A 21,765-nucleotide genomic window follows, 5' to 3' on the forward strand; every position below is an offset into this window, starting at 1 on the left:
TACTTCGTCCCTTTGCAGGAAGCGAAGTCTGGTCCACAACTGTCACCTCAGCATGCTTAAGGCCCAGGCACGTGAGGCAATGATCGTGACCATCACCCGGCGCCAGGTAACGACCGCATCCAGAAACAAAGAAAGAAGGGCATCTTGTAGATGCGTTTTTAAGCAAGCTAGCTCTTTTAGCTCTGATAGTGCTGAGGCAAACAGGAGATGGCCACCTTGCTCATAACAGGGGGGGTAGTGCAGCCTGATGTGGTAACCCACTCTACAGAGAAAACGACTTCCGCTGAAACGCCGGTCACTCTGTAGATCGCCTTTGGAGCAGAACGGTCACACACATTTTCACCATCAGGGCAATGATTAGGATGTTCCAGTCGGCTAAATATGTTACAAATCTACCCGAAAAAGGATGTGGCTATACTCAGGAGAAGAGTTTAAGTGGCCAAAGTATTACAGCTGGAGTATTTCCGAGATTAGTTTACTTAGTGTAAAAAAGACTAAAAAATATCAAGCAGCCCCTACATCAACACATGTTATTTGGGAGGGATTCGAGAAAAATCCTCCTTGCTCATCCAAAAACAAAATCCAGCACATTCAGTTGTGAAAGTGGAATGGAACTTCAAATGACACTGTCTTCTATGGTCAGATGAAACTAAAAAAGAGCTGTTTGGCAGCAAACCCAGCAGATGGGTTTGGTGAGCACAGGGGTAAAAAGTAACCTAATGTCCACAGTTAAATATACTTTTTATACTGTTTTTCTGCCAGAGATCCTGGATATCTTGTTCAGATGTATGGCAACATGGATTCTGTCAGATAACAAAATCTAAAGCTGACTGCCTTTGTTAGAAATCTTATAATGGGCCATGGTTGGATCTTCCATCAGAACAATGATCCAAACAAACATCAAAATCAACACAATATGTGTCACTGAGCACGTAATGAAGCTTAGGAAGTTTCTGACCTTCCAAATTCACCTGAACCCTGTAAAATGAGTGGGGTGAACTAAAGAGAAGAAACACCAGCAATGAGCTGTGAATCTGAAGGATCTGACAAAAATCTTCCGGCATTACAGAAAAAAACTCAGAGCTGTTATCTTGGGAAAAAGGATGTTGCAATAATTGGGTGCCAACCTGAGCTAGAGAAAAACATTTATTTCATAATGAGTTTCAGTTTGTTACTTCAATAGACCGTTTTTTAAAAAAATTGTAAAAGATAAACAATGCAGTTTTCTATTTAGATATTTGTACATTTATTTATTAATTCCATTTTGCATCAAGATTCATTTGACTATTAGATTAGATTATTGTTCGGTTATATGTATACTCTGAACACTTTCACTTAGTATAAAACAACATTTTTTGTCAGCATTATTTTAGTTTATTTACCATAAATAAATATCCTGGTGTAAAACCCACAATAGTTTCTGCAGTCAGCAAACCTTGCCAGTACTACACATCAACACAGATTTATTTTTGCCAAGCCGAGTATGGAGAACAGACAAGAATTGAAGTGGAAGAAACAAAATAGTTTTTTTCAGTTTTTATGGGCAGAGTGAGATGATTTTAGAAAAACTGAACAAAAACATTTTTGGCTATACTCAAAAAAAAAATGCATTGACTTTTAAAAATATGTAAGACTTTTTTGAGTGTATATCATTTACCTTCATACATGTTAATATTTGTTTTATCCTGATAGGGAAAATATGCTAAATTTAAGCGGTACATGGCCCACAGTACCCATGTGACTAACGTGCGCTGGTCGCATGACGACTCTTTGCTGGCGTCGGTCGGTGGCTCTGACACCTGTCTGATGATCTGGAGCCATGAGACCGAGGGCTGCCGAGAGGTCAGACAGTGTGACAGCGAGGAGTCAGACATCGAGAGCGAAGATGATGGAGGTGAAAAAGATCATTTATAAAGAACAGTTATTACTGTCATATGCTGTCATCTAGATTTAAAGGGTAGCCATCCATCATCGAATGATAAAATGTGTCATGATGTGAAAGTGTGGCGTTTCTCCATCTGTGTAGGGTATGACAGCGATGTAACTCGGGAGAATGAGATCATCTATGTAATAAAGGCCTTATCCACAAACGTGCGACCCATGACGGGGGTCAAACCCCACTTACAACAGAAGGAGCCGTCAGTAGACGAAAGGTAAGTTAGGACTGGGACGTCAGTGTTCATAGCAATCCTGTGTACAGTTCTGAGATGTATACGGTGACAGCAAGTAGGTAAAGAATTACGGAAAAACCTTGGATGCAGCATGGATTGCTTTTCTTTTTTCATTAGCTTTTCTTTCTTTGGCAGCTGAATAAATCTAACAGGGTTAGTTTAAATAAGTACAGTATTTATAGATATATTTTATATATTTTAAAGGATGTAAATATGTATTTACACCAGCTGATGAGTCAGTATTGGATATTCATGCATGACCATTTCTCCATTTTTACATTTAAATGACTTTTGATTATGTAGCACCCCTTTAAAGCAATAACAATAATACATTCAATTATATTAAATAGTCATAAATAGGACTGTCCTACGAATAATCGAAATTAATCGCATCCAATTTAAAAGTTTTTGTTTACCTAACATATGTGTGTGTATTGTGCATACTTATTATGGATATATAAACACACACATACATTTTAAAAAATGTACATTTATATATTTATAATTTATTATATATTCAATATATAAATGTAACATTTTTCTTAAATATATACATGCACGTGTATTTCTATATACATAATAAATATACACCGTACACACTTGGATTTCAAGTTAGATGTCAAAATGCAGTAACCCTGTCAGAGATGTCATATGAAGTGCTCAATACTCTTAGGTCTCCACTTTATTGCTTCTCTAAACTTTTGTATTTCAAAATCACCACCACTCTACCACTAATATGCCGTGTTAAATGTTAAAGCTCATGTTGGTGGCACACTCTCTGAAGCCAATTTATTTACTTCTACTGTTGGAATACCAAAATACCTTTTCAAAGTGGAAAATTAAAACTGTCTTTCACAGGAAAGTTCCTGATTAAATAAAAGTTTATCTTTCTCTTTTTAACCACAGAAAACCATTTTTAATTGCTTGTTGAATATTGCATTTGCAATAAAGCAATTACAACAGAGGCCCATGGGCACAGACGTCACCTTGTGATTAGAAGACATTCTGATTCAAATGTACAGCCACAAGATTCAAATAAGAGATGAGCTATCATCTACTTACCAAGTTCATCCACTTGATAAACAGTATGGCAAAATTTATCTGAAATACAAGTCATTTACATTTAGTTAGGTTAACATCATCTTAATTAAAATGCAAATGTAACACATCACATTTTTTTCCTATTATCTTTTTATTTTTTGTTTGAATATTTCTTTTTTTTTCTTGGACAAAGAACAGTCTTAAAATACAAAAAGTTGAAAAACTACTGCTTTAGACTGTTCAAATAACACCGAGTTTTGTGCTAAATTGTATTACATTCTTCACATGTATTTTGAACACATTCTGTATTAAAAGTATAGCCACACATCAAACGGGTTTATTTACTTACTTCAGTTATCTTGCCCATGTATTTCCATTGTAATTGCATTACTGCATATGCAAGTTTTATTTTTATGTTTGCAGAATTGAGTTTATGTTGTATTCAAAACATTTATTGACAATTTTAACTGCCACTGGGCATTTTGAACTTTAAGGGTTGAAGGACAGTTAAAAACAATGAGTGTGAATACATGGATCACTTGGGCTTTGAGTGACATGCTACCCTCATGTCTGTCTTTTCCAATTTTCCTCACTCCTCTGTCTGTCTCTGCACTCCACTCCTCTCTCTCACCATGTGAAGGCAGGGCGTAGTCAGGTAAGGAGATCAATGAAAGTGTCATTTATTCAGAAACGTTTCATGTGCCGCCACCTCTCCTGCTCTTTGGATGTTTGCTACACAGCACGGCAACAGCCATCAGATCCACAAACCCACCTTGTTCCCTGCACTGAACCATAAATCCGCCTGTCGCTAAGTTTTGCTCTTATTTTAAGCTCAAGATGCTTTAAAAGCAGGTCATTTCAGTCTTCGATTAGAGTGGATGGCGCAGCATTATATTAAGTGCTTTGCTGGCAGATATTTTGTCTTTGCTCTGAGGTGACTTTATTACTGCTCTCCACTGCTAATTATTTAAAGAGTAATGCTGCTGCTTTGGCTGCTGGGAACTTTGCTCATGCTTTGCTCCCTGCACTCTCTCTCAGGACGATTAAAGGATTAGTTCACCCCGAAACAGAAATCCTCCCATCATTTACCCTCATGCTGTTACTTTCTTCCACTGAACACAAAGAGAAATTTGATATAATGTAGTTAAAATAGGCTCCAGTTTCCCTGAGACATAACAAGGATAAGTGGTTTGGATAGATGGTAAAAAATTAATTAAATAAAATTTTGAAGCCTTGCCAACAGAATGAAAGCCTATTAACAAAAAATGCATCATTTTACAGTTAAACATCCCTGCCATTAGGATTTTATTTAAAGTTTTAATGGGTTTCATTGGGAACGGTTTTGTCCAAAAGATCTCGAGGTGAGCAATTTTTTGTACCCAGTATAAAATACATTTATTAAACGGAATAAGACTGGAATATTAAAGTTCCAATAAAAGGCCAAAATGTATGCATTTAGCAATAATACATGTAAAATTATTTATATATATATATATATATATATATATATATATATATATATATATATATATATATACACACACACACACACACACACACACACACATATATATATATATATATATATATATATATATATATATATATATATATATTATATTTTTACATTGTAAAATAGACAAAAATGTCCATAAGGTTGCTCAAGGGTAAAATAACAGGGCATTATTAACACTAACCTGTCAATGCAAGTAACTGTGTTTTCATCAGTTTATTCTCCAGTGGTAATGTCAAAACAAAGCATAAACATGTATTCTACTTTTGGCACTATTCTATTTTTATGTGAGATGTGATGTTCAATAGAGCATTAAACATTTTAAATGTCAGCAGGAAAGACTCATTCACCTTTCACTCGCTGTGGCTGGATGCTCTTAAAGATGCTTTTCTGTTATACATACATACTTCAATAAGCCGAAAAAAATTCTGGTTAAGTTGTTAAATGCAGGATAAAATCAGGGTAGTGCACAAAACTCTAGATGTCGATCAAATTATTTTTAAGCATTTTATGACCTTGATGAAAAAAAATGATGGACCTGTAATACAAGAAAAGGGTTTAAGACTTTTACATATCACAAATTATCATCTTTTATGTTTTTCTAATCTATCTATTATAATATTTCAAGCAAATTTGCATGTAAACATTTTCTGATTTATATTTTACTTTAAAAGAGTCATGTTTGAAAGCATACAATCCTCGTAGATGGACTCTGCTGTGATTTAGGTAAAAAATGCATAAATAACTATATACATATAATACATATCAACAATCTATAAGAAGAGCAATATAGTGACAATGTAATGAAAACACTTACACCTGTGTTGCGGCATTACTGTTAGATTCAATATGGATGGCACAACATTATCTTTTAATCTTTTTAAAAATCACGTCAAATTGTGCCTTGTTTAAAAATAATTTGTTTAGTTGGTTTTTTTTTTCAACTTTGTCCTTTACGTTCATTATATTGAAGAGCGTGGCTATGTAGCAGTTCACCTTTTGTGTTATGAGGAAGAAAGGAAGTCATATAAGTTTGCGATCACATGGTGGTGAGGTTTGAAGGTGAAGTTTGGGTGAACTACTTCTTTAAGTGTAAAGAAAATTGAGCTAGTTTTATATAGAGCTGGTCTATTGCCTTACCAGCTGTTTGGGCCATTTATTTATTTTTTGACGTATGCTATCAAGCGAACATTATCATTGACGACAATTATACATTTTTCTTTTATTTTGTGTTCTCAGTGTCCCTGTGTTGTGCTTCTTTGTTTTCTGGAGCACTTGAGGGAACTGCTCAGCTGTCACGCTTCTAACGTTTTCTCTCTCTCTCTGTTAATGCTGCCATGAAAGGGGCTCGAGGTAAGACTAAACCGATCGCTTACGCCTCATTCTACCTGATTCTACGTATCTTTTTTGATGTAAACTTAATTTGCAGAATATTGCGAAGGTTTCACTGTGCAACCGAAGCGATCGTATATTAAACTCAGTAACTTTGTATTTGGTTACACGTTACAGTGAAAACCAGAAGTGAAACAGAATCATGCCAGATGTCTGGTGTCCTTTTCACCTGCTCGCTGTCTGACCTTATTGCTGCTGTAAGACTGATTAAGTGTCTTTTGTCGTTGGGTGCAGACCCCCGGTGAGCAGGGCACCACCAATGCCAGAGAAACTACAGACCAACAATGTCGGCAAGAAAAAGCGACCCATTGAGGTGAGTTATGGGCAGACCAGAGCAAATATTATTCATTTATTCCTTTTGTCCTGTCACTGTGCTATCCTGTCTTTCTGTACTTAAGTATAATTAAAATTGACTTAGTAGTGTTTGTTTTGTGTACTTTGGACGTGGATAGCCTCTTTATCTTGGCTGGTCAATCTAGCAAATGGCGAGTGTCCCATCAGTAGTTAGATGATCTTTCTTGCCTCTCTTGTTTGAACTGCAACACAGTCTATGTGCATCTACTTTCTCATCATGAGAGCCGGATACTGCTGTTGTCATGGATACGACCTCAGACACCGCTCTTTGACTCTCTCTGTAGGACCTGGTGCTCGAACTGGTGTTTGGTTACCGAGGAAACGACTGCCGTAACAATGTGCATTACCTTAATGAGGGGGCGGACATCATCTACCACACTGCCTCAGTAGGGGTCGTCCTAAACTTAACAACAGGTGGGGAGAAAACACTGAGGTACCTGGCGTATGTAATGCATGTTTATTGCATTTTAATGTGCCAGAGCGGGTGTAAGATATGGATTTTATTCATCGAGTTCCGTCAAACAGATATGAGGACGTGACACAAATGTTGTGGAGAGTCATTATTGGTTTTTTCCTCTCTGTTTGTTTGCCTTCAGCCTGTCAGAGTTTCTATTTAGAACACAGTGATGACATTCTGTGCCTGACTATTAATCAGCACCCAAAGTTCCCCAACGTGGTGGCAACTGGCCAAGTAGGTATGTTTGTGAAAACATTCACCCTTTTCTTCTCACGCCGACTGCACTGGTAATAACTTTGTTCCAGATGTTTCTCCTAAAATTCAACGAAAGAGACATACAGTTAGAGCTTAGAAAAGTTGGACAGTGTTATTTTGGAAATAAGTAAGAAAGTAGCTATTTCAGTTACTTTATTAAAGTAATTACTTATGATTACTTTTTTCATTTAAATGACATTTTTTCCATACATATTTCCATATGTAGCCACCGCTACGTAAGACTTTAACACATCGTTTTATGATTAATTGCTGTGTTTTTGAAAGCAAATCTTTATATAACTGTTGCAGGAAACACTGGCATCTAGCAATGCCTTCGGAGAATAACGTTAATTGAAAAATAAAGACTATATACAAACCCAAATGGAAAATAAAGAATATTAAATATACATGTGTCCTAAACTCCGGTGTCTAATTTTTTAAAGCAGTCAATGAAATTTGTAAAAGAAAGCAGTCAAATCTGTATGTGTGTGTGAAAATGTTCAGATGTAATCCCTTTTGTAATTGTTAACAATCATTTTTGTTCCCTTAGGTGACACTGGTGATATGTCAGGTAAGGGAAAAACGGAGTTGCCATGAAACATTGAATTATTGGATCTCTTATACTTCGGAATTGAATTTTTGAATACAGCTATACAGCTATATAAGAAACGGTGGACACATAAAGTCTTTTTGTATTTGCAGCCACATCTCCTTCTATCCACGTGTGGGAAGCCATGAACAAACAGACCCTCTCTGTGCTGCGCTGCCATCATTCCAGGGGCGTTTGCTCTGTAAGCTTCAGTGCCACCGGCAAACTGCTGCTTTCTGTGGGTCTGGACCCCCAGCACACCCTTACCATCTGGAAGTGGCAGGAAGGTACAGATCAGCACACACACGCACAGCATTCACTCTGCAGTCTGCTTTTACATCAGGATTGTGATCTGAAATCATCTTTTCAAAGGTGCCAAAGTAGCAAGTCGAGCCGGTCACACCCAGAGGATCTTTGTGGCAGAGTTCAGGCCTGATTCGGACACTCAGTTTGTGTCGGTGGGGATAAAACACGTGCGGTTCTGGACGCTGGCCGGCAGGGCCCTGCTCAGTAAGAAAGGTGTGCTCAGCTCCATTGAGGACGCCCGTATGCAGACCATGCTCTCAGTGGCATTTGGAGCTGTAAGTATTCTTCTGTTTCTACACGATGTTCAGCTCATTTTATTTTTGTTGTTAAAGAGGGAGAAATTAAGGGCAGGTTCGCCTAAAATTAAAAATGCCAAACCAGTACAAAAGGAGGTTTTGAAGAATTTCAAAGTGGCTCTTTTCTATTAAATGAAAGCAAATGAAAATGAGAATATAAGCAAATGAAACTTTCAAAAAAGCTCTACATTTAGTATCAAACGATTCAAACGTTGTAATATTACGAAATATGACATTTTTATGTAATTTATTTATGTCACAATTCTGTTTTTTAGCAGCTGTAGCTCAAATTTTCTATGTTACACAAAAATAAGGTGCTGATTTGATGTTCAAGGTTTTTTTGGTTTTATTATGCATAGAAATTCCAAAAGAACAGCATTTTTAAAATAAAGTTAACATTACATAATTGGTAACATTTTACAATAAAGTGTCATTTGTTAATATTAACTATTGTATTCATCTTTCATCTAATATTAATTAATAAAAATCATTCCTTGCTGGTTCATGGTCCATTAACTAATGTTAAAAAACACAAATTGTGATTTTAATAATGCATTAGTTAAATGCTGAAATTAACATTAACTAATATTATATATATATATATATATATATATATATATATATATATACTCATCCCAGATTTTTGAACATGTTGAACATTCAATACATACACACTCAAAATGAAATTTGAGAGTCGCAAAATAACTATTTTTGTATTTCACAATGCAATTTCTTAGTCTTAAAGGTTAGAAACGCAATAAGGATGAGTAAGTGATGGTCAAATTTTTATTTTTAGTTGAACTGTCCCTTTAAACCTATATATCTACGTATACATGCATACGTGTGCATTTGTTTGTCCACTTGTGCATCAGAGCTTAAATGAACAAGATGTTAAATCAATAGCTAATTAAAAAATTGTTTATGATTGTATCTTCAAAATTGAACATGCTTTTTTAAAGATTCGGTGCAAAAGTATAAGTGAACGGATATGAAAATGCTGTGCTTTGCCATGTCTGTGCCGTTTTTCTCTTAGAGGTCACTAGATTAGTGCAGGTTTGTTTTCTTTTCAGAATAACTTGACATTTACAGGTACCATTAGTGGAGATGTGTGTGTATGGAAGGAACACATTCTAGTGAGAATCGTGGCTAAGGCTCACACTGGACCTGTGTTCACCATGTACACCACATTACGCGACGGGCTCATTGTGACGGGAGGCAAAGAACGACCGTAAGCGCATTGATCTTTCCCCACTGTCTTTGGCTGAAATATGTTGTTCTCTGAATCTGCGTGCGCATAAATGGAGAGGATTTGTGTGGGCTGCCCTCTACAGGTCTAAGGAGGGTGGCGCGCTCAAACTGTGGGATCAGGAGTTGAAGCGATGTAGGGCCTTCAGGCTGGAGACGGGCCAGATCATAGATTGTGTGCGCTCTGTCTGCAGGGGCAAGGTACAGCACTGGACTCGAACGATTACGTGTATCTTTAGTCAGGTGCAGTTACATTTTGCCTATGTCTCAGATGCATTCAACAGAAGCTCTGTAAAAGTTTCAAACAAATGGTCACAATTAGCCTCACAGACAGAACTTACGAGGGCTAAGATTCTTGAAGGCTGAAGAACTGATACACTATGCCTTCTATACATTCTTCTCCTCAAAACTCACCAACCATGCTTACTTTATGTATTAGAGAATCTTATACATTGGCGGGACTGAATATTACTCATTAGAAATACAAATTCTGTGGTAATAGTGTCAACCCTGTTATGTTCTATTTATTTACAAATGTTTTAATATGATTTACTCACTTGAGTTATGCCTTGTGTGCTGTTTTTTCCCTATTTTTTTTTTTTACTTTTATGATGATGATTGGGATTTTCTTTTCATTAGTATTTTTAACTTTTTGTGCATATGAAATTAATTAAACAGCAACTCGCCCACACCATTTTTGCATAAAAAAAAAAAGAATACTGATAATACCGTAATGCCAAACTATAGTTCTATAATACTTAATATTATAAATAAATAAAGAAATAATTAACGAAATAACTGTTGTCAGCATATATATATATATATATATATATATATATATATATATATATATATATATATATATATATAATATTATAAAGTTATTTTAAATTGGATTTTAATGTCATTTTTCATCATATTTTTAACTGTAGTTTTGATCACATAAATTCATAAATTCAGCCTTCTTTTTAAAAAACATCTCACTGCCTCAAAAATTTGAATGTTTGAAATACAGATAGTTAGATAGATCTTCGATATAGCAATAATACTATAGAAATAATAGGATATATAAACAGTGGGAAAACCCATTTCATTTCATTGAAATTTTTCATTTGTGATGAAAGAAGAAACAACTAAATAAAATACATACATAGATACGTGCATAAATGATGTTTCTAAAGCCAGTAAGAACTAACTAGCTTTAGTCAAGCAGGTTATTTTTCCTGATAAATATCGTGGCTCACTGTGTCCCCCTCCTTGGTCGTTTAGGGGAAGATTCTCGTAGGCACTCGGAACGCTGAGATCATTGAGGTTGGTGAGAAGAACGCAGCCTGTAACATTCTGGTGAACGGTCACATGGATGGTCCTATCTGGGGACTGGGAGCTCACCCCACCCGAGACGTCTTCCTGTCCGCTGCTGAGGACGGCACCGTGCGCCTCTGGGACATCTCAGAAAGGGTAAATTACATAATGCCCGTGCATAGTGATTGTTTTGAGATACCAGATGATTCAAAATTCTCTCTTGTTCGGAAAAACAGAAGATGCTGAATAAAGTGAACCTCGGTCATCCCGTGCGCGCGGTAAGCTACAGCCCAGAGGGGGACATGGTGGCCATTGGCATGAAGAATGGAGAGTTCATCATCCTCCTTGTTACCTCACTAAAGATCTGGGGGAAGAAGAGAGACCGGCGCTCTGCCATACAAGATATCAGGTGAGACTGACGCTAATTAAGCATTATTAGTAAAAATAGTAAAAGCCACTTTCATTTCCATTTCAGGCAGCTGCAGGTTTCTAGAATGTTATTTCATTCTTACGTTAACACGGTCCGATGCAACAACCAATGTTTTTTATCCTCAGGTTCAGTCCAGACTCGCGCTACCTGGCTGTGGGTTCCAGTGAGAACGCAGTCGATTTTTATGACCTGACGTTAGGACCGCAGCTCAACCGCATCAACTGCTGTAGGGACATCCCTAGCTTTGTCATGCAGATGGATTTTTCTGCTGACAGCTGCTTTGTGCAGGTACGGCATGTTGAGCTGGGTTCGTGCGTTTTTGCTTGCTTGCATGAGAGAATGTAATGCTTATCAAAGAGTATTTGTCACTGGAATTATATACTTCAAAGTAGAATAAAATTAAAAATACATTTATATTAAAAGCTATTTGTTGAGAGCTTTGGAGCGAGGATTTAAGTGCAAACACGTTTAAAATGGATTGCTTTTATTACATTCACATTTATTGGATTTATTACAAGCATTTATTAAAGGAATAAAGCCCCACAAACTGCACCGGGGTTTATGAGCTAATGAAAAGCTAAATTAAATCATAAAAATATAAATTTAAAGGATTTAAAAATAAAAAGATAAATACTTAATAAAAATATATATATTTTTAATTTAAATGTTTTTTTTTACATGTCATGTGAACATTAACATTAATCACTATAAGAGAGCTGTGAACATGTGAATGTGTGGTTAAATGAATTAAATGTTTACGTAAAATATGTTTAAAAAAAAAAAAGTTAGGTATTTCCTCCTATTTTATTAGAAGGAGAAACACATGAGGTTCTTCCCCATTTAAGCAGTGCTATTTTAAAGTGAGGAAACAGCATTCCCTTGATCATTTGACATATAAGAGGTTATTTTGGTATAAAAAAAACATCTTGTAAGTTTCATAACTCAAAACGTTCTCGTTAGTCAAACAATATTGAAGCCAGTATACCAAAATGACAGCCTATGAATGTACCACTCTAAAAACATAATATATATATATATATGCTACATTACCTGTCGCAGTGTTTTTCCTACTAAATCAAATATATTTCAAGAATTTGTTCCCTGTATGCATATGTACTATATAACATTATAATGTAATATAATAATTTATTACACATATAGGTGGAAAAAATTGTCATTTGTGCTACTGTCTGTTCAAAATGAATAGAGACCGAGCATATTATTTATTGTTTTCCCTGTTGAACCGAAATCGTATCGAACCGTGACCCTGTACTGAATATTTGTGTATATATGTATATGTATGTGTATATGTATGTGCATATATACGCTATCAAACATATACAGCTGTTAGCCAATCATAGCACTGGGAGTTCACTTCTGAGTCTACAAGCCACGTTCTGATAAGGGGGGGTTAAAACAAAGGATAAAAAAAACAGTCTATTGTAAATACTGATGAAAAAATCTTGATAACATTATCAGTGGACCTCAGTGAACGGCACAAAGTGAAAAACAAACCTGTGCAAGACAGCATTAGATCAGTTCTGTGCAAAGTTACTCACTCTTTCTGCATGTTCGGCTCTCTGCAGTTGTCTACTGGTGCTTATAAACGCGTAGTCTACGAGGTGCCTTCTGGGAAGCAAGTCGCTGAGCAAGCAGTGATAGACAGAATAACCTGGGCCACGTGGACAAGGTAAACGGACCGCGACGCACTCACCCACCGGCAGATCTTACATGCACGACATCACACGTAAATGATCTCGTTATTCCCACTGATTGACTCGAGACCGACAAATCGGATTCGTTCATTCTACTCACAGTCGTTCAATCAGATTTCATTCGGTTTAAATCGAAAGCGTAAAAGTTACACTACAGCCCTATTCAGTTTCCTACTCAAGCCGGATGTCTTGTTCCGCTGCCTTTATTACGGACCCTCAGGGGAACAGTTTGGGGGGGTTTCAGCACTGCTTGGCGTCCTGTACAGTAAAAATGAAACGTAGTACTGTAGCGCTGAAGTGTTTGGGTGTCTCTGTAGCGTCCTCGGAGATGAGGTGGTGGGGATCTGGTCCAGGAACACAGATAAAGCAGACGTAACCTGTGCTTGTGTGTCTCACTCCGGCCTCAACATCGTCACAGGTGACGACTTTGGAATGGTAAAGCTGTTCGACTTCCCGTGTCCAGAGAAATTTGTAAGTATACCCCGTTTTGCTGAAATAAACTTGTTTTATGTAATAAAAGGATACTTTTTCATAAGTTTGGGAAATGAAGAATTCGGTCATCATTTACTAACCCTTGTGTCGTTCCAATCCGTGTTTCGTTTAGTTTTGATTTTTAGTTTCAAATGATTTAGCTCCAGTTATTCTGCCGTTGATCGTTTTAATTCATTTCGTTAGTTAAGTTTAGTATTAATTTTATTTCAGTTTTTCACTTAACGTACGTGAGCAACGTTTAAATGATTCCAGATGAGAAGAAGGCCTAGATTAAAACAACTGCTAATAACTTTTGCATATATTTATTCGTTTTAAAGCAAACTACAAATCTGCAATTATTTACACACCCTCATATCTTCAAAAGTAATTACGCATTCTTAATGATACTCAATAATTGAAACGAATTCTGATTGTTTGTTAATCTGCTGTAACTTAGATGAATCCTTTAGTTGGACACATGTCGATGGTAAAAAATGTTAAACTAGCCTACTTTCCGTATTTACCATAGGACTGCAAACGTGTAGATGTGCATTTTATGGACATTTAGACACACTGCCGCTCCTCTGTGCTCTTCTCTTTTCATTTTATACAGCATTACGATAAATTCCTTGCATAAAACCGCATGTAATTACAGAACACCTTTGTCCATGTTTTATGAACTTGTGGGCAGCTTACAAGCGTAACAGGCATGTTTGCTCCTGGTGATCTTATACATTTTTGGGCTTCACTTGTTAATGGTATTTCATAGCTGTCGAGCTTCTTCAGTCACAATTTTCTAAAATTGACCATATAAAGAGTGCAACTAAATGGATAAAAGCCGCATTAAAAAAATGCTACACATTTAAACTGCGTAGTCATATCAAACTAAAAGGTTTATTTTAAATGTTTTTAATAATCTTGCATTTTAAATAGCATTTTTGATGTTGGCCAAAGCGTGCATGTATCTGATTATAATTTTAACTGTAGTGCGTACTTTAAATGTGATGCATTTCATATTTACTAAATTGCAATAGCATTAAAAATGTGTTTAACCGTACTATTTTTGAAATAATTGCTGAATCGCGAGTTTTAAGTCCAGCTAAAGTGGGTCAAAAAGCAGTCTAAAGCTCAGCTAATTATATTTCATGTAATTTTCAAATACATTTGCATTTAACCTGTAACGAAATGTGAACATTACATTCAGCTCACGCTTAAATATATTATTTTAAAGTGTATTATCATTCGTACTTCCCTCTCCACCGTGGCCAATAGTGCTGTTTCTACACATAAATAAAAACCTCAGACTAATTTCCGCCGTCTCAGCATATTGCATTTTACTGAATTCTGAGAAAACGCCACAGCATGTGACAGTTCATCACAAGACAGTAAAAAGGGTTGAATGTGACACGGTTCTTGCCAACACAGATCAAAACAATGTCACAACAACCAAAGTTCAGCTGTTTCATTGGATTTTACAATGTTTTTTTCCCCTCATTATATAGCCGCTTTATAACCTGTGCTGCTTTTTCCAAAATAAAATAGCAAACTGTCTGTCTATAATGTGTCTCCTCAGGCCAAACACAAACGTTTTCTGGGCCACTCTGCCCACCTGACCAACATCCGCTTCACCAACGGGGATCGCTTTGTCGTCAGCGCTGGAGGCGATGATAGAAGGTGCTTGTCCTGTTGTGCTTTCAGCCTGTCCCTAGCAGGCCCCGTGTTGCCGCACTTTCTTTATTATTTTTCCTTTTTTGAATCGGCGTATTGAGACAGATTCAGAGGTTTGCTTCACTGCTCGTCCAGTTCTCAGTTTAGCTGGAACACTTTTTGTTCTGTTCTTTCAACCTAGAGAGCTACAAAATCTAGAAAGTACTGAGAAATTTCCTTACGCTTCGTTTCAGTACATTTTGTTAGACCTTACACACACACACAAATCTCTCTCTATACACACACACACACACACACTTATATGTATGTATATACATGCATGTGTGTAAACAGACACACATAGTACAATACACATAATTATTATAAATGTTTCTACGATGTTTGCTCCGTGCGTTTCAGCCTGTTTGTATGGCGGTGCGTTCACGCTCCTCACTGAGGGCATGCGGTCCTCCTCTCCTCTGCCTCAAAACCTCCCAAGCCCAGCTGGCAGCGCGAGTGAACGAGGATCATCAGACGGAGTCTTCACCGCCCATCTGCTCCGTGACCGGATGCATGCGTCTCAACGAGCCGTCACCCATAACCCGAACTCAACCGTTTCTGAATGATAGTTGGGTCAGAGGCATGACCCAGCGTACGCTAACAGATCCGTCAGATGTGTGTGTGTTTACCCCCCTTTTTGTTTTTCAAAAAAAAAAAAGAAGCTACAAGTTGCGGAACGCAATTCATTTTGGAGTCCACCCGTATCAACGTTTTTTAAGATTTTCTTCTTCCAGCTGAAAAAGAACTTGTAGCAAGCTAAGTACGATTAGCCTTAAACTACCCGTGTTTTTGTTCGTTTAGGTTTGTGTGTTTTCGTCGAGTCTCATTTTATATTATAGCCTTTTTCTGTTGTATTTCGGTTGGTTTTGAGGTTTATTAGATCTCCTGTGGCCTTCTCCCTGAATGTAACACTGGCGTTATATTCTAGGATGTCAGCATGCCAAAGCATTCTATGCACTGTATACTTGACCTGCTCACTGTGGTAGTCCAGTGGTCTGTTAAATGTCGATCTTGAACGTGATCTCCCTAAACCGTAGATGACACTCCTAACCTCATACGTAGCAACTTAGTGAACTTGAGATGTCCGTCCGTGCGAGTAGGTATGAACCGTATGCTTTGTGTTTTATGTCCGAGATCGAAGTTTAAAAGAAAAAAAAAATGGCAATGCAAATCCCTGAGAAAATGAATGAAAAGTGTTCGTTTCAATGCTGTCTTATCTGAAATCACTGTTCATCTTGCTGCTGAAGCCTTTATAACATCGCATTCATTCTGATTAGGAATTGTTTCAGTTGTTTGATTTTACTCCGCTGGATCGTTGAGGCTCAGAAGCGAGCTGAAGACGCGAAAATGCGACGTTCTCGCCTTCGGTGTCGCTCTGATCGAAAGAGATGCGCTTAATTCGTATTTTGATTTTCTTGTTATCAATGTAAATATCATTTGTAAAGACATTCTTTTGTATATTTTTGTGAAATGTTTCTTAAAAGCCAAATTTAATAAAAAAAAAAAAAAACATATATATGACACGTTCTTGTAAAAAGACTTGCCGTTATTGAATATTCCTAGTTTGCATTTTTGTTGAAAACACATTTGTGCAAATCTGTGACATTTTACACAATAACTTCTTTTGAATCCGGAAGATTCCTTTAAAATCCTTTGATGATTCGTTGGCTTTGATCATCTTCAGGAAATGGTTTTGTCAGCAAGAAACAAAGAACACTTGCTGTGAAAATGAGCTTCCTTATGATCAAGACAGTATGACTTGGAACATCATATATTATACCTTTATTAGAAATATATTTACAATCTTCCTTATATACAGTGCACTAATAACTGAAGGCTCCGGTTTTTGTTTTTCTTCTATTCTTCTTCTATTTCTTCATGTGGTCGTATTAATAGATTTGACAAATCAGAAGCCCCTGACGTTAGCTTATTCTCATGCCTTGGCTGATCTTCAACGAGCACATAGCTATGCACGCGTGCATCAACTTCATAAACTGTGACGCCGTGACGGTGTCAGATTTTGACAGAGAAGGACGAGCCGCACGAGCAGCCGTGTTCAGCCTGTGGGTTCTTCAACACCTGGAAGGAAGAACGGATGAGCTCCTGGCTGAAGTCAATGGTGGATCCTTTCACAAACTCCAGACTGTCCTGGTCAACTATTATCCCAACGCCATTCTTTTCAAACACTCTGGGGGAAAACAACAGCAAAATAAAAGCAAGAGATCAACAAAAATGCATCATCACATCACTGATTACCAAGTATGTATATTGGATATCTGTGGTGTGATTTGGTAATAAAGGTAAAAAATTAGGGGTTGACCGATATGTGTTTTTTTAGGTTATCGGCCTACATTATCTGTTTTTTATTGGCCGATAACCAGTATATTGAAGGTTGTAAAACTGAAAGTTAATGTCAAAATGAACAATGACAAGGGCTCTGACAAAAGCTTTCTTTTAAATGACTTTATCGGCAAATCGGTTTTGAAAATGACCGATAATGACCATAAAAATGTTTAATATATGCACCGATAATCAGTTGAGCCCTAGAACAAACTTGATGTTCTTTGGACAGAGAACCATGATGAAGGTCAAGAACCAGTGAAATAAGGTGTGGCTCCTTTAAGAGCGGAGTGCCATTGTAAGATGAGTAAATAAAATGAGTTTAAACTGTCAGAATCATGCCTTAACGGTTACCATCATAGCTGCAAAACTAACATAAACATAAAAATACATGTAAAATATAACAGGATATTGAGCCCCTGAGGTTGATGAAAAACATTAAGCATCTTTGACTGAGTCAGTATTGACCTTTATGATTAAAAATATCAACTTTAATCCTTTTAGTAATTACCTGTCATCTCCGTTTTTAACAGTATCCACTGAGAATTTATACTGGAATCCAGAACACCCACCTCCCTCCACTGATATCCTCAGATACTCTCCCTTTCCCATAATCTCGGCCAGCCTCTGCAGGATTAATAATCAATATTTTTATGAAGTTACTTATTGTTGTCCAAAATGTTGCAGTTTATCTGTTACTCTCGAAAACGTAATGGCTGAAGCATCTGAGATTAGATGAGATGATCAAACCTGGACACAGGACTGGCTGAGATGGATGTTCTCAGCTAGACTGCTGGAGGGCTTCTGGTGCTCTTCTTCGGCGGAGGAAGCGCTGCTGTAGCGCGCCGTGGAGCCGAGAGGAGCCGAACATGTTCTGACGGTCTGAACCCTGGACGACAACAAACACACACAGCGCCATTATACACAACAACCCTCGGCTAATATGCACATCGCGACCATGGAGTTGTATTAATTCACAAATAACTGTAAACAGATTAAAGGCCGTGTTAACAGAAGGGATAAGATTGGAAGAAACTGAAAACAAACGAGTCATTTTACTACCACTTAAATATTTAAATTCAAATATATCGACATTTTGCCCACGCGCGTAAGTGCTAGTTTATCATATCTTATCATCTGTGCTGTTAGCTCACTGTCGCATCTGTTCTCGAGCTAGCTAGCTAAGCTACGCGCATCAGCTATTATTTGAAAATAAATTTACCACACAAAGTCGTTTTATCTTAGACAATACATGCTGAATGTATTATTGCCGTTTGGCAAAATTGTGCATACTTGAAAAGGTGAAGTGACGCTGTTTTAGGGGCGCTTACGAGGAGTCTTCTGGCGAATGACATCTTCTGTAACCCTGATAGTACCACGCACGCGCAAAACGAAGTTATCGTCCGTGAGGGTTGCCAGATTCAGGGTTTTCTTAAGACTTTTATTTTTAAAAACAATTTTTATGTGTTGGTTTACGAAAAGAAATGTTTGTTAATTTTAGGTTAAAGAATATACAAAGAAACGCAAACGTAATGCTACTGCGTTTCTGACAAACAAGATGGTTTAATTAAATGTATGCAAGCTTAATAAAATGTTTATACACATACGTAATTTTTTGGCCAAAAACACAAAACGACTTGTGTAATTAAGTGTCTGCTGTGTAGAATATATATATATATATATATATATATATATATATATATATATATATATATATATATATATATATATATATATATATATATGATAGGTGTTATATTATGACTCAAATATCACATTTTGCCCAGTCATGCCTCAAAGATGGCTGATTTTTGTAATGTATATGAAAAGTTTATTAAAATAAGTCCAGATACCACAACTTTCCGAACTGTTTAAAAGCGATTTCAGTAAATAAAAACTGTATTCTCATAAAAAAAAATATATATTTTTTTGCAGATTCAGTTCCAAACGAAATCTCGTGAGGGCAATTACAACAAAATTATAAATTTTAAATAGTTTTCACCCAATATAATGCAAATGTCTAAAATGAGGTGCGTTTTGTTGATATTTACATGTTATTTAAACTGTTGAAAAGTAGAGTGACACACGTGTTTTCAATCTCTGAGCGAATATAACAGCCTGACAGAGGGGTGTTTATATATCTGGCAACAGAACGTCCTCCTTGTTTCAGACCATTTCCACGAGTCATTCCCATTGGTTGAGAGTTCGCCGAAACTGCGCTTACGTCACGAGGACGCCCACGCAGACAGTATTTGATTGGAGAACAGTCGTTCCGATCTTGTGACAAGGAAATAAGGGACTGAGGGAAGGGCTGGTAAGCAAGCGAATTTAAAATAAAAATAGTTAACTTTTTTTTCCTACTGTATTAATATTTCCTGTCTTTTGTGCGTATTAATTATCAAAGCTAACATCTTCTCCAGAAAGTGTACGAGAAGGACGCAGAGGTTCACTGTCATGTGATTAAGCGAGGTAACGCTCGTGTCAGTAAAACCGTGTTCTGGTTTCCCGCAGGATTCGTTTGAACCATGGATTACCGTATGCTCGGCGTTGTTTTCTTTTCTTTTCTTGCTTGCACTAATGCCGAGCCGGTCAGATTCGTCGACTGTGGTGAGTACGCCGTTTATAAAGTTCGTATATTTGACAACTCGTATAGTTCGTGTCGTCTTAATTCCACCCCTTTTTTTGCCCCCTCGCAGGCTCAGTAACGGGAAAAGTTGCTCAGGTAAACATCGTGCCCTGCCCATCGCAGCCGTGCCAGCTTCACAAGGGACAGTCCTATACAGTCAATGTAACCTTCGCCAGTAGTGAGTAGCTTTCCACATCTATTGACCTCTCAAACAAACCAGCCCTGAATGTAGGAAATCAGCAGCTTTCTTCTATTTCCCATAGGCGTTGAGAGTCAGAACTCTTCAGCTGTGGTTCACGGAGTGGTGGCTGGCGTCCCCGTCCCGTTCCCTATTCCTCAACCGGATGGGTGCAAGTCTGGAATTCACTGCCCCGTCCAGCCTGGAAAAGGTTATAATTATGTCAACCAGTTGCCCGTCAAGAACGAGTATCCAGCAGTGAGTATTCACTTCCTCTTCTATATTTAAGTTCTAAACGATGCTGTAATGATGCATGCATTCACTCTCTTTATTTGTTGGTTTGTTTATTAGATAAAACTGGTCGTGGAATGGGAATTAAAAGACGATTCTAACAAAGATTTATTTTGCGTCAAGTTCCCCGTTCAGATTGTGAACTGAAGGCCAAAAAAAATGCTTACAAAGGGATACAATTAAGAACCGATGCATCTGGATGCGTGCCTAAATGCTCTTCTATGGACCTTTTAGATCTAATATCGGAAGATGCAGATTTTTATGATTTATTCTGCTACTTTGTTTCTAACCGTGACGCGTTTGTCATTTTAATGTGTGGCACAGAAGTAGTCTAATCCTAGTTTGTTTCTAAAATCGTATCAATGATTCACTAGAACGAGACGCTGACGAGCAAACAGTGGTCAGTGCCGGTGATTAAATCAAGTGTGCACTAACTGCTTTGTGGTTAGACGGGGTTCTGATGCGTCTGATCGCTGCCTTTAAACAATTGGTTGAGAACTTTTAATTACAGCTTTCATTTTAACGTGTGTTTAATAAAGGCTGCATCTTAAAAAAATATTTTTCTTAAAAGATCTGTAAATGTGGTCACATTTGTCGTGTGGCTACTATGTATATTACCGTCTAAATGAAATAAACTACTTTTTTATGGTGAACAGAGTGATCATTTGTTATTCTTTTTAAGAATTTTATACTAGATGTAAAACTAGGGCAGAACATGTAAATATTTAATACACTACTGGTGTGTTACTAAATGGATCTAGCAAAATATTATTATATTCAGTGTTATGAGCAGAAATGCTAGAAACGGCTGCTTAAGGGTTTTTTTTTTTTTTTTTTTTTTAAGATTTAGAAATTGTTGGAAATAAGTTGTGTAGTGTAAGAAACAAGTGTGGGGGCTTTTTTTATTTATTTTTTTTTTAAAGGCTTAAACTTTTACAAATTATTTTTTTGTCATTCAGCTTTTCCACCACAGAAAAATTACATTTTCTAATATATTAAAAATAGAAAAATTAAATGCTATTGTTTTCACTGCATCAAATAAACGGTGAAATATAATTGTATTGATCCCAAACGTGTATTTTTTTT

At 36.9% G+C, this 21,765-nt stretch overlaps 3 protein-coding genes across 9 annotated transcripts in view; 2 read left to right on the top strand and 1 right to left on the bottom strand.

Moving 5' to 3' along the window:
* eml5 (EMAP like 5) overlaps positions 1–16,765 on the top strand; it is a 70,613-nt gene extending 53,848 nt beyond the window's left edge. For 2 of the 6 annotated variants that reach the window (XM_043263188.1, XM_043263190.1), the window contains 19 exons: positions 1,693–1,894; positions 2,027–2,153; positions 3,853–3,867; positions 6,070–6,078; positions 6,352–6,430; positions 6,756–6,885; positions 7,068–7,166; positions 7,734–7,754; positions 7,886–8,059; positions 8,145–8,353; positions 9,445–9,602; positions 9,706–9,820; positions 10,889–11,077; positions 11,158–11,330; positions 11,477–11,639; positions 12,938–13,041; positions 13,384–13,537; positions 15,111–15,211; positions 15,605–16,765. In XM_043263188.1, the coding sequence (XP_043119123.1) occupies positions 1,693–1,894; positions 2,027–2,153; positions 3,853–3,867; positions 6,070–6,078; positions 6,352–6,430; positions 6,756–6,885; positions 7,068–7,166; positions 7,734–7,754; positions 7,886–8,059; positions 8,145–8,353; positions 9,445–9,602; positions 9,706–9,820; positions 10,889–11,077; positions 11,158–11,330; positions 11,477–11,639; positions 12,938–13,041; positions 13,384–13,537; positions 15,111–15,211; positions 15,605–15,641 (2,259 nt within the window). In that variant the 3' untranslated portion in view covers positions 15,642–16,765. Of the gene's footprint in view, positions 1–1,692; positions 1,895–2,026; positions 2,154–3,852; positions 3,868–6,069; positions 6,079–6,351; positions 6,431–6,755; positions 6,886–7,067; positions 7,167–7,733; positions 7,755–7,885; positions 8,060–8,144; positions 8,354–9,444; positions 9,603–9,705; positions 9,821–10,888; positions 11,078–11,157; positions 11,331–11,476; positions 11,640–12,937; positions 13,042–13,383; positions 13,538–15,110; positions 15,212–15,604 lie in introns of those variants that run through there. The other 4 variants (XM_043263191.1, XM_043263192.1, XM_043263189.1 and 1 more) reach the window with 3 other exon arrangements.
* Positions 16,766–17,011: 246 nt separating this feature from the next.
* On the bottom strand, positions 17,012–19,015 carry isca2 (iron-sulfur cluster assembly 2). The gene is made up of 4 exons (XM_043263193.1): positions 18,878–19,015; positions 18,335–18,473; positions 18,096–18,211; positions 17,012–17,432 (listed from the first exon to the last, which is right to left on the bottom strand). Exons 1-4 carry the CDS (start codon positions 18,937–18,939, stop codon positions 17,258–17,260), a joined length of 492 nt encoding a protein of 163 aa, XP_043119128.1. The 5' UTR covers positions 18,940–19,015; the 3' UTR covers positions 17,012–17,257.
* A 737-nt stretch (positions 19,016–19,752) lies between these two features.
* Positions 19,753–21,332, top strand: npc2.1 (NPC intracellular cholesterol transporter 2, tandem duplicate 1). Of its 2 annotated transcripts, none has more exons than XM_043263411.1 (5): positions 19,753–19,898; positions 20,096–20,191; positions 20,281–20,388; positions 20,474–20,646; positions 20,740–21,332. In XM_043263411.1, the coding sequence occupies exons 2-5, from the start codon at positions 20,110–20,112 to the stop codon at positions 20,824–20,826; spliced, it is 450 nt and encodes a 149-aa protein (XP_043119346.1). In that variant the 5' UTR covers positions 19,753–19,898; positions 20,096–20,109; the 3' UTR covers positions 20,827–21,332. The 2 variants fall into 2 exon arrangements, with proteins under 2 accessions (XP_043119346.1, XP_043119347.1); XM_043263412.1 differs by having other exon boundaries at positions 19,836–19,898; positions 20,005–20,191.
* The last annotated feature ends 433 nt before the right edge of the window (positions 21,333–21,765 follow it).

Source organism: Puntigrus tetrazona, chromosome 17, assembly GCF_018831695.1.
Source record: "Puntigrus tetrazona isolate hp1 chromosome 17, ASM1883169v1, whole genome shotgun sequence".
Lineage (NCBI taxonomy): Eukaryota > Metazoa > Chordata > Actinopteri > Cypriniformes > Cyprinidae > Puntigrus > Puntigrus tetrazona.

Excerpts from the sequence above, each read along its gene's own strand:
- npc2.1 (XM_043263411.1), top strand. The coding sequence starts at position 20,110 with ATGGATTACCGTATGCTCGGCGTTGTTTTCTTTTCTTTTCTTGCTTGC. Across the intron at positions 20,389-20,473 it reads CAATGTAACCTTCGCCAGTA|GCGTTGAGAGTCAGAACTCT; the intron begins GTGAGTAGCTTT and ends TATTTCCCATAG. Across the intron at positions 20,647-20,739 it reads TCAAGAACGAGTATCCAGCA|ATAAAACTGGTCGTGGAATG; the intron begins GTGAGTATTCAC and ends TTTGTTTATTAG.
- isca2 (XM_043263193.1), bottom strand. The coding sequence starts at position 18,939 with ATGTCATTCGCCAGAAGACTCCTCGTAAGCGCCCCTAAAACAGCGTCA. Across the intron at positions 18,474-18,877 it reads GCGTCACTTCACCTTTTCAA|GGTTCAGACCGTCAGAACAT; the intron begins GTATGCACAATT and ends GTTGTCGTCCAG. Across the intron at positions 17,433-18,095 it reads GTTAAAAACGGAGATGACAG|AGTGTTTGAAAAGAATGGCG; the intron begins GTAATTACTAAA and ends GTTTTCCCCCAG.